Here is a 12,558-nt window from a genome sequence, read left to right on the forward strand (position 1 = left end):
AATGAGTGACGACGCCACAGTCAACTGGTTCAAGACTGAACCAGGCCAAGGCGAACGTGGGCCCGACCCTATAAAGTGGGCCTACGGAAGCCCAATAACCTAATTTGGGCTTGTAATTGTCTACGCTAAAACAAAATAATCCAACTATAACTTCGATCATATGGAATTTAGTTTTATGCAATTTAATACAGGGTTAAGTGTTTTTAAGTGAAATGATTTTTCATAAACATTAATAAAAAAAATATAATATATACATATCAATATAATATATTTAACATAAAAAATATATTTATAAAAATTACAAAGTGAACAAATTCTCCAAGATTTTTTTTTTTTTTTTATGCAAAATTATTTATGATAAAACACTTACCAGTTGTGTTTGGTCAAGAACTAAATCAGTGACCATATTAGTGATTTTTAACAATGAAACTAAAATTAATTAAAATTATTTATAATAAAATTTAAATTGACAAACTTTTTATATTGAAATAATAATATACGCTCACATAATATATACTGCCTTTGTCCGTCCGTGGTATTATTTATTTTTGCATATTGATTTTTTAATATTAATTATTATATCAAATGTGGTACAAATTATGAAAAAAAAAATTACAAAAATATTTCTATTAGTGTTTTATAATACTAATAAAAAAACATTTGTACAAAAAAATTGTAAAGAATATTTTTAATGTTAAGTACAATGATCCAAATGTAATTATGATCCTTACATGCGGACGGATGATGTATTTTATATGCTTACAAAAATAAACAATTAATCAATCTAATATATTATTTTAATATTATGTTTTCTTATACTTTACATAAAATTGCCTTGAACTAAAAATATTAAACAAACAATGAATGGATAAAAAAGTTATTACATTTAAAGTAAATAATATACTCTCTCCGTCCAATAACAAAATATTAATTTTTTCATTTTAGTCCGTCCCATAGCAAGTATTCATTTTTTTTTTTTTTACTATTTACCTAACATTACAAATACCCTTACAACTTACAATACTTATAAATACGCTTATATCACACGTTATTTTAGTCATTTATACTTTATTCCTACTACATCCAAATATAATACTAATATTTCTAAAACTACGTGCAAAAAGCTAATGAATATCTACTTATGAAGGGAGGGAGTATAATATTTACATTTTAGTATAAATACAAATATATAAATTATTATAGATAAAATTTATAACATAATTCATCTATAATTCATCTATATTATAGAGTATATAATTGTCATAAAATAGGTATTCTATAATTGAATTAATACTTTATACAATTACAATGAACTACAATTATTATATGCTTGTTCTAAACTTAAAATTTTACTAATAGCCAGCATCACCAACCACATTTTAAATATATATATATATATATATATATTTTGTAGTGAACAAAAATAACAACCTAGATCCATACAATTCTCCATGCCATTAATCAAAAGCTTTATATTTAGTTACTACAAAAATGGTGCATCACTCTCTGTCCATTATTCATCACACAAAATACACAATATTTTTCATACAAAACAAAAACTAGATCAAGAATAAGAAATATAAAAGATAAAACTAAAAGGAGAAGGAATGACGACGACAAGATTTGGCGATCGGATGTTATTGTTGTGCGCAATAGCGGTGGCCATCATTCTTGGCGGGCATTTGAATTCGTGTAGTGGCGCTCCCACAGGTGCACCGGGATCGTGCCAAGATTTTTGCATGGAAATTTGTATGATGATCAAGGATGCAACTATGCCCGAGTGTTCGCCGGCTTGCTATCAATATTGCCGCCAAGTTCATGACAAGCTCCATCCGGGATGGAAATCTCACTAATTCGACGACAGAAAGATCTCTCTCTCTCTCTCTCTATATATATATATATGATTTACATTTTTTAAAGATTTGCGAGTATGAAATAAGATTTGTTTTGCCTTTGGTTATGTAAGTTAGAGCATTTAAGTGTTTTGTTTTCTTTGCATTTTTGTTTTTAATTTTTTACTAATTAATTTTTTCTGTAAAGAAAATCTTAAAAATATTATGTCAAATAATGATTTCACTTAAAAAGTATACAAAATGGAAGCACATATATATGAACACGCACGCACGAAGTGAATAAACCAAATTGAAGTTGAAACCTAATAAGCCATCTCACTTATGTATACATGCATATATTACTCAATACTAGTGTCTTTGGTTGATTTATTTTGTATGAATGGTAATTTGGATGAAATATTTTGTGAATATATATATATATATTATAATGAAACTAAATATTAAAAGTTGACACAATTTTAAAACTAAACTCAATTTTTTTAATCAACACAAAGTCGGAGTCAAAATTCTTACTAGGGAGGAAATATATTTTAGTTCCTAGTCACTATATTGTACAAATGTTAACTTAGGCCATTTAATTTTACTATATTTATAAAAATTGTGACCATGAGTTCAAACTTTCGCTTTCAAGTCTTGTCTGACACATAGTTCGCCTAATGTGACTTGTTTTGTCGGACTTCGTTTACAGCCTATGTATAGATTGATGGTTTATTGGTAACTATTAGCTTCGAAAAAATGTAATGAAGATTAAATTAATTGTCTTAAATGCTCTCGGAGAAAATGTACAATAAAATCAAACTCTACTCACCCCTACTTACAAGCATTCAGTTACATCTTTGGCAATATTTTTCTGGAATTTTAATTTCTTGTGTTGTGGCTGCCCATCGATCAGAGTACAAATTCACAACGGATACCATATGCCATATATTTCTTTATGGCCTATAGGTGCACTCAACAAAATTTTCACCGAACAATATAGTTAAAAGGTGAGGAAGTTAAGCTTATAACGTCATGCTCTCGCAGCAAATTACAAACTCCGAGCAAAATGGAACAAGGAAAAGTCCTGCTTGTTTCCGGATAGCCTACATGAGCAGTATGATGCAAATCCTGATATTTTCCTTTTGTGTGCATATACCTGTAATACATCTGATGCTTTTGACAACAGTGACGTTTATCTAACATTTCTTCGTGTAATTCGATTTAGGTTTTCTGAAAAGAGAGAAAAGAAACTCTGTAAGTCAGGATGAGCCAAATATGTATTCCCTAAAATTATCAGCTAATAAAGATATGTGCAAATCTAATAATGTGCATTTTTCAGTATAATATCATCAAAAAGCAGTAAAAGAGTGCAGCTGCCTTCGTAATGTTTTTCCAAATCTGCAATACTTCGAGCGCAATTCTTATTGAACATTCTCATGATTATTTTGATTAATATTCGTGCATCGAATCTTATTTCACCAAGGAATATATACCAATCAACCCAATATATCTGATAATCCAAAAAGAAGTTCATCTTTCAACGTATATCTGATAGAGTTGCGAGAGGTATTTTTTGTTGCAATCGAAAAAAAGTACATAGAATTAGTTATCTATACCATCAGGTCATGAGTCTTCCAAAAAGAACCCCACCACAGACAATAGCACCAAACCACTCATTGGATACAAATCTGAAGATGAGAAAACACAAAGTGATTTCATTAGTTTGAGAAGAAACAGAGAGCAAACATTCCTGCACTATATTTTGTATGTTAATATGAATGACAGCAGCATTCCAGCCTAATAATCACAGCAAACTGAATAAGCCTATGTGCATGGCATATATATTGTCCCAGATTTCACAATAATTTGCAGTGAACTTACGCTAGAAGTCCAGTTTTGGAATAATATTCAATGTAGGAAGACTAGTGAGAAACTGACAAGTTTATGTTCTAATTTGTTTGGGGGTTTAGATTTTGAGTTGAGATTTGAATAGTAAAAATTTTGAATTTGAATAGTGGTATGATGTGATATAAATAGGTGTTGATGTGATGTTTTGAATGTAAAATTGATTTTTAGTATAATATAAAAAATGAAAAATAGGTGTTTGATTTGATGTTTTTGGGGGGGAAAAATGGGATGAATAGTGTATTTAAAATCCAATCCCCCAAACAAACACACCCTTACAAGCGAGTCGCAAACAAGGAGATTGACAGTGAACTACACTGCTAGCAAGTTTTACTAGCCAGTCAGTCACCCACTGTTAGATTGGTCCCTATTTGTTTTAACAAAATATTGAAAACCAAGTGTAGACACACTGTTGATTGTGATTCCTCGTTTCCTCCCCTTGGTTAGTTTTCCTATCATTGATACCTAACATGTGTTTGATGCTCTTTGAGTATCCACTAGCCCAAATCCATAACCAGCTACTTTTGTAGTTTGCAACTTTACCATTGGTTTCACTGGATTATATATATATATATATACATATATTACGCATCCACAATCTAATCCCTGCCTACACCCACAAAATTTAACACCCCAGATATAAGATGATTGGAACAAAGTACGCAATATGTTACTTACTTTCTATTGCAATCAGCACGATTTGAAAGGTCAACTGTCACAATCTGCCAAGTTAAGTGAAGAGAAGCAGCTGATAGGAACATGTAAAATGGCCATCCTGTTCAACCATATAAGTTATATCAAAATAATATATGGGAGTTTAAAAGACATCACAAAATTCAGAAAGAAGATGGTGGGAGTGAAAAAATAAGACATACCAAGACCAGCATTGAATCCACAAAGAGCAAGGCTACTAATACAAGCCACTCCAAATCCCCCAATCCATTCTTTGGTTGAATCTCCAAATCTCAAGGCTGTAGATTTGACACCCACTTTTAGGTCATCCTCTTTGTCCTGAATCCAACAATAGTCACATCTTTCAATGGCCTTGGAATCTATATTTGTGCTACCAGAAAAGTGTCTCATGCCCATAGTTTCATGCGATGCATGTTGAAAAGAAAAAGAAAAATAATAACCCATGGAAAATGGCCCAATGAGTTATTTATGGGGGGTAAAGACAGGTCTTTTTTTTTCACATACACGACTGCCCGGGTTCGAACCCGGGTCTCAAGCCTCCCTAAGGGAGGATGCCACCACTTGACTATAGCCAAGTGGCATAGGGGTAAAGACAGTTATGTCCATTTTCTTTTGTCTGAAAGTGTGTTCACAAACAAGGACAGAAGACCAATTCTTAAAAATTAGATCCAAGTTGAGTTTCAAGGCTGGAAGTCTACATGAAATGCTTTTGGTTGAATTTCTGCAGAGCCAAGTTTATATTTCATGTAAATCAAAAGTTACATAGGTGCCTGGTTAGGTCTCCATCAAACTATGCTGGTGGGTAAGGGTTGGTGGGTAAGGCTTACTCTGGAATACCTTTGCAAGGTCAATGTATAAAGACCAATGTAGGATATTAATACTACAATAATAATAATAATAATAAAGAGAAGCCATTTGTACCTGATGTGCATATATTGTATCATACACCAGTGTCCAAAATACACCGGAAGCATATAGGGGGAGTACAATAGCAGGATCAAGACTTCCTTTAACAGCAGCCCAACCCAATAAAGCACCCCAGTTAAATGTCAAGCCAAGGTAGGCCTGTGGCTGCAACAACATAGAATAAAGTTGCAGATGTAGCGCAGATGTTGCAAATGTCGAGGAACACAAACAGAAACCTTTTTGCTGCGTGTGCATCCCTGTCTCTGAAGTGCCTCAGGAAGGGAATATAAAAATAAAAGAGGGCAATAAGGGAATGAATGTAGCTAGGAGTACAGTTTAAAATTCATACCCAAAACGTCAGCCTCTTCATGAGAGGGTATGAAAAGACAAGCAGCAAAGATGAAGCTCCCAAAACACGGCTGCAAATATATTACTTGTCAAGACATTGCAGTATATACTTCTACAATAAAAAGATTGAAGAACTTTGTCCAAAAATTTCAAAAAAAATGAAAAATAAAAATGCCATTGTCTATTCCCTAATTCATGATGAGTTTCAGTCAAACCCTGTCCACCAACCAATTCAAACTCAATTCCTCACCCAAACCAGTTTTATATTAAGCCCTAATGTCATTTTATTCAATGTTCTTTTTAGTATCATTTCTGGAATGCATCTATCACTCTTCACTCAGCAACTGATAATTTATAGTGAGTGCAAGCATTGAAATTTCTAGGTTAATATTATATACAATTTCTAAAACAGTTGCATGTTTCTTAAAAAGTGACTTAAAGAATTACATACACCTTGGGAAATAATGGGAACTATATAAAGCAGGTAACAATCAAATTTATGAAAAGGATCCAATTAAAAGCAGTTCAATAAGTGAATGAAACCAGAGAAGGACAAATCTCAATAGTTGAGTATCTTTAGTACAGATTAGGGGTGTGTTTCTAGTGTTTGCACACTTGTTTTGCACTATGAGACAGTTAAAAAAATAAATAAAATTCAACCCCTACAAAACATCACATTTATTCCATTAAAAACATTGCATTGTAACTTATTTCAATTCAAAATTTTTACTATCCTCAAAATAACCAAAACACCCTAAGACACAAAGGAACACCCTCTAGAGTTTCCACAAAAAAACATTTTCTTGGTGGATATTTAAGTACAAGCCAAAGTGCTAATGTGAAGTTAGTAAAGTTACACTTAACTATGACTGATTTATTTCAGTTTTATGTTCTGTTTAAAACTTTTGAAAACCCTAAAATTTTAGAAAACTGAAGTTTATGGAATCTCATATTCTCATATATTAGTTGATACGGTAAGAAACAATCAGTGCTGAAACAGTGAGCATTAGCTATGCATAATCTGTACGATAGAAAACAGGACTATCTAATTATTTATGGAAGTGTTACTTTCAAATTTGAGATGATAATTTATATTTTTTATTTAAAATAAAAATTACACTCTATTCACTCATATTTTCAAACTATTTACAAAAAAATTCTCTCTGGAAAACGTCAAATTCAAAACCTAAATTTAATTTAAAATATTACATTAAGACCCTATTCTTCATTCAAAATATTACATTCAACGATAGAGAGTAGGAGCGAACAGAGCACGAGGTTGAAATAAAAAAGGGAGGGGATTTTGGCCGTCATTTGTATACAGATGATGGGGATGAGTTTAGTCCTGCTGTTTGCGGGTTTAAACTCTCATTAATCATCTTTACTCGTCTTTTGTTATATCTTTAACTTGAGTGGGTTTATTTTCTTTTTAGTAAGTAAGATTTAGCAAGGATAGTTAAAGATGAGCCATTAGGGTTAGGAAGATAATAACTTCATTTTTTAATAAATGAGTCAGGAGGCTATCAAACGGTATATATTCCATTTGATTGCTCTTATTCATCCCGTTCCTATCAATTGGTCCGACTTGTCGGATCCCAAATTCGTTGTCATGGAGACAACACAATTGAAATAAGAACGATAGGATAAACTTGAGGCCGATTAGGCCGAGAAAAATGAGAATCTAAAGGCACACAACTCTTAACTAGTAGAGATCTTGGATTGTATTCTTCGGAGGATTTCTTGCAAGATTTTTACTATTCAATTTTTTTTTTCTTCAAAAAAATATCAAATAAAATAATTATTTTTTATTTTTTATATTATACTGAATATCAATTTTAAATTACATAGAGCCCTCGAACTGCCATATCGCCTAAGCAACACGGCACCCGCCATGGCGACCTACCTATTATAAATTTCTAATATTTAATTACATAATTTAAAACTATAGCTTTAAATCACTAAATTTGATCAAATTTTTAATATGACATTAAAATAACAAAATATTAAACACCACCATCAAAATAAAGTACTTCAAAACATCAAAAAGCAAAAAACCTGTCAAATCACCCAAATATCATGTATATCATCATCTACATCACTTTCTTCCTCCTCATCTACCACTATGTACATATATGTTGTTAAGATATTTTATATATTCAGTTTTTGATTTAGTAAATTTAGATTTAAATTTGATTTTATCCATATATTAGATTATTTAGATTTGAGTCTATCGAGTCTGTTTTATGTTGCATATATATATATAAGCTCCTTATTTTGATGATCAATATAATGCAATTTTCCAGTTTTCATCATTTATTTTTATATAGTATCAAAGCCTATTTTTTCTCCTAGAATAAATATAATATACCAACCCGTATTTTTCCGGGTACATTTAACCTGAAATATACCTGAAGGTCTCCAATTTTGAAATTTTTGTTTATGATTTTATGGCGTCAGCGGAGGTCTTCCAATTTTGAGATTCGTTTGCAATTGATCGTCTTTCAAGTTTTTTCTTCAATTTTGCGTCTAAGTTCGGCCTTTAATTGTTGAGAGCCCGTCGTTTTCCAGCTCGGTGAGAGTTCTGTCGTTTTCCAGTTCCGTGTTTTCCGACTCAGGTGAGAGTTCTATATTTTTTGGATCTGTGTTTTTCCGGCTCTGTTTTCCAGTTTTGTATTTTCCGGCTCTGGTGATAGTTCCGTATTTTTTAGTTCCGTATATTTCGGCTCTGGTGAGAGTTTCATATTTCTGATTCTAATTAAGTTGAGGGTACTGCTTCTGACTCTTGAATGATAGACGATTATGGCCACATTATCTTCGAACTCTTCTCGCAAACTTAAGTTGATTTTTGTTACACCACTTGAGTTTGAGGAGGATGTCGAGATATTTTAGATATTCAGTTTTAAACTTAGTAGATTTAGATTAAGATTTGATTTTATCCATGTATTAGATTATTTAGATTTAAGTCTGTCGAGTCTGCTTTATGTTGCCTATATATAGGTCCCTTGTTATGAGAAAATGAGAAAAAAAATAAATAAAGAACACAGAGGTTTACGTAGTTTGGTGACAGTGTATCAACCTACGTCCACGAGTGGAAACCAGAGATTTTATTATATTAATTCAGAGGGTTACAATCATACTATAGCTATTTATTTATAAGCACCCCCAAAACACCTTAGAGCCTAAGCACATTTCTTATTAATTAAGATGGGCCAAAAAAAATCCCTGCCAATTGAAACAGCCTTTTTGCTTTGGTTCCGGGTCAGGTAGACAGCTAAATTCAAGTCACGTTTCAACAATCTCCACATTGACTTGGAGTTTCTCCAACCGCCAAAAGTTCCTCAGTATCTCTCTCAGTCATCTCCTTCCTGCCAGATGCCCCGATGGACTTTACCTCTTGCGAATATTCACCAAGTTCAAATAGTGCTCGAACTTCTCCGTTGGTAGCGTCTTTGTCAACATATCAGTTAGATTGTTATGTAGCTATTTTCTGAATAGAAAACCTGTCTTCTTCTAGAACATCATCATGGATAAAACTCAACCTTATATCAATATGTTTGGTTCTCTTGTGATATACCACATCTTTAGCCAAACCCAAAGTACTCTAACTATCACAGAATAACACCGTTTTCTCCACCTTCAGACCCAAACTCTGCACCATTCCATGTAACTAAATACCCTCCTTAATACCTTCCGTCATTGACAGGTATTCCGCCTCAGTCGTCGAAAGTGCAACCGTAGGTTGTAAAGTAGACTTCTAATTGATTGTACATTCAAACATATTGCATCGATTACAGAGAGCTAATAAGGTGACAATTCCAAGAAAATTGCCTATAACGATGAATTCGGAGTTACCAGAAAATTTAGAGTTTCCAATGGATCTGAATTTGAGCCTAACTCCACTATGGCATTGGAAAAGTGTTAGGATTTGATTGGCATACACTCACACAAACAAGAAAATAGAACACAAACGAATTAAGTGGTTTGGCCAATAAGGATTATCGACTTACTCTGCATGGGGAAACCAATGATCTATGTTATTGACTGAAAGTAGGAGAAGGCACACCTATTACAATTACAAAAGATAATATTTATAGACTTGACTAGGGTTAAGCATAATTGGGTTCAAATCAATAGCCTATTAGGGCTAACTACCACTAAAGAAGCCTACACCTCAACAATCTCACTTGGACAAAAGATAATACTTATAGACTTGATTAGGGTTAAGCATAATTGGGTTCAAATCAATAGCCTATTAGAGCTAGCTACCACTATAGAAGCCTACACCTCACCAATCTCACTTGGAGGCTTCGAAACATATACGCTCCACTGTACTGTTGTAAAATCCTTACCTTCACTTGGTTGCCCCAAACTTCTCATCATTTATCGTGAAGTTCAGCTGAAGTCATACATAACTTCAATTTTCCGAGCGTCACAGTCTTTGTGAACATATCTGTTGGATTCATAACATCTGAGATGTTATTATTTAAATTCATCATTACTTCACTGAGCAATCATCTGATAAAGTTATATCTCATCCCAATGTGCTTCGTTTTCTATGACAGACTAATTCTTAGACAAGTTTAACCGCACTCTCATTATCACAGTGTATTGAATAATTTACTTGTTTTTTTATCCAACTCTAGAAGAAAATTCTTTGACTAAATTAATTCTTTGCTAGCCTCAGCAACTCCCATATACCCAGCTTTTGTCGTCAAGAGAGCCACAATTTTCTGAAGTTTAGAAATCCAGCTAATTGGAGTTCCTCCCACTGCGAAGACGACCCTTATTTGACTTGTCGGAAATAACATCATAGCATATAGTACAAGCTGCAAAATGCAGATCTGGTTTGTTCTCCTTCATTTCCACTAATTTTCTTCATTTTTCTCAAGTGGAAATGCAGGTTTATTTTTGTCATACACTACAAAAGAGCATTGCCATCTAAGATTAGCTCCACTGGAAGAAAGTTCACTTCATGCAGGTCTACTGTAAGCTTTCACCTACTTTGGACATATGAAACTCCCATGTTCTTTGAACCAGATGGTACAGATCAAGCAAAATCTTGAAAGTTGACGATATTTAAAAGAACTGAACGATAAAAATTGTGCTGTGAAAGAAATAGATAATGTGTGAACAAAGAGTAACTCATGAAAAAACAGTTCAAAAAATTATCATAATGAAATGTGAGGACGAACCTAAAATTGTTGAGTTGGAGTAAAATCCCTAAACCCAAAAGCAATTGAAATGCTAGAAAGCTAAGTCCTTGAAATGGTGTGAGGACACCACTAGCAATTGGCCTCAACCTTGTCCTTTCCACCTACACCATATAGTGCCAGGCAAAACAATCATTGTGAGGAAGGATATGTACATTATAACATACAGCATAAGGTGATGCTCCACGGAACCCAAGGCCAAGGCCTGAGTAAATAACCAAACAAAACTCTGAAGTGAAACAACAAGATCAAATTGGTGATAAATTAGCTTGGTGTATCAAGACATAATCATGTCACGGGTATTGATGTGAATAGTGAATGCCCTAAAGACCTATAGCTTGCAGAGGTTAATGTAACTACCTTTGTATCAATATCCTGATCAAGCAGATCATTGATGGTGCAACCTGCTCCACGCAAAAGCAATGCCCCTGTACCAAAAAGCAACATCATCCGAATATCTGGAAGGCTCCCTGGTGCAGCTGCCAGTGTAATTGACCTAGACCAAAAGGCATAGGGTGAGTATGACAGTTATCAAGATTAAGTTCTGACAATACTTTATTAATGCCCCATCTTAACCTTGTTTTTATGAAGGAAGGCAGTTTTTTTTGAATAGGTTCAAACCAAATGCCGGTGCAACACTACTGAAATTTTTAATATGATTAATTACATCTTACATACTTTTTTGGATACTAATCTGTGGAAAGGAAATGGAACCTCAGAGAAATTGCCACAGGCGAGCACCTCCATATTTGCTATATTTGCTTCTGATATAGCAGCCCAGAAAGTCAAATCAAAACACACACACACACAATGTTCACCAATTAATACTATCAGTTCACTCAGAATGAAATGCACAAAAATCATTTACTACCATAGCAATACGGTTGATAAAGCTCAAGTAAATAAGTAATAAGCTCACCACATGCATGGCCAAGCAAGAAGCCATGTACCGATAGGCTTGTCAAGTCGGGCTAGGTGGGCATAAGGCCTTATACTTTCCGGCAAGTAAATATCAATCCACGAACGACCACCTTCATTGCGATTCAGCGTTTTCGATTCCTCTCGTTCTTCCTTGGATTTTACAGTGGAATAGGACGAGTTCTGAAGAAATTCATGATACACATTGCCAACGGGCCGCACTAAATAGCTGAATTTGGACAAGTAAGCCTTGGAGTAAAATCTGTTCGACAAGTCAAGGAGATGATTCACATGTCCACCAGAATGAATGACAGTCCTACAACTACAGGTCTGGAAATAGGTATCCGCCGCAGAGAGAAAAACAGTGCGAAGGCGACGTAGGCGACTAGCGGTTTTAGGGAGACTGTACATTCCCATATTCTGTCTGCAGTACAGCAATCAGACTTCCCTTGTTTGGCCTAATTCAATGGCCGGAGTCCGAGAATTCGCCGGAAATCGGTTGGATCGCAACCTCACTCTTCAAATTCAGGGAGCTGAGCTATCATCTTGTGCGAATCCGTCCTCAGTCCAGCATCGTTGCCCTATCGCCATCGCCGTCCGGACGGCGCCACCAGTGGTCGACGGTTATCGAACGCCTGGCGAGCAAACGAAAATGGCGTTTGTCGATCGGCGGAGTAGCAGAAGAAGGGAGCGCGGCGGGGACTCGCTCACTGAGTGACTCAGTAGCGTTTCAATTAAATTATTGA

The 12,558-nt window shown here is 34.2% G+C and overlaps 1 protein-coding gene across 1 annotated transcript; it reads right to left on the reverse strand.

Annotated features, from left to right (window-relative positions):
- Positions 1-2,634: 2,634 nt before the first annotated feature.
- On the reverse strand, positions 2,635-12,558 carry LOC127245025 (4-hydroxybenzoate polyprenyltransferase, mitochondrial). The gene is made up of 9 exons (XM_051265670.1): positions 11,814-12,558; positions 11,255-11,390; positions 10,877-10,998; positions 5,686-5,755; positions 5,352-5,501; positions 4,613-4,748; positions 4,416-4,512; positions 3,449-3,520; positions 2,635-3,062 (listed from the first exon to the last, which is right to left on the reverse strand). Exons 1-8 carry the CDS (start codon positions 12,227-12,229, stop codon positions 3,451-3,453), a joined length of 1,197 nt encoding a protein of 398 aa, XP_051121627.1. The 5' UTR covers positions 12,230-12,558; the 3' UTR covers positions 2,635-3,062; positions 3,449-3,450.

Source organism: Andrographis paniculata, unplaced genomic scaffold (assembly GCF_009805555.1).
Source record: "Andrographis paniculata isolate CXL003 unplaced genomic scaffold, ASM980555v1 Contig21END, whole genome shotgun sequence".
Classification (NCBI taxonomy): domain Eukaryota; kingdom Viridiplantae; phylum Streptophyta; class Magnoliopsida; order Lamiales; family Acanthaceae; genus Andrographis; species Andrographis paniculata.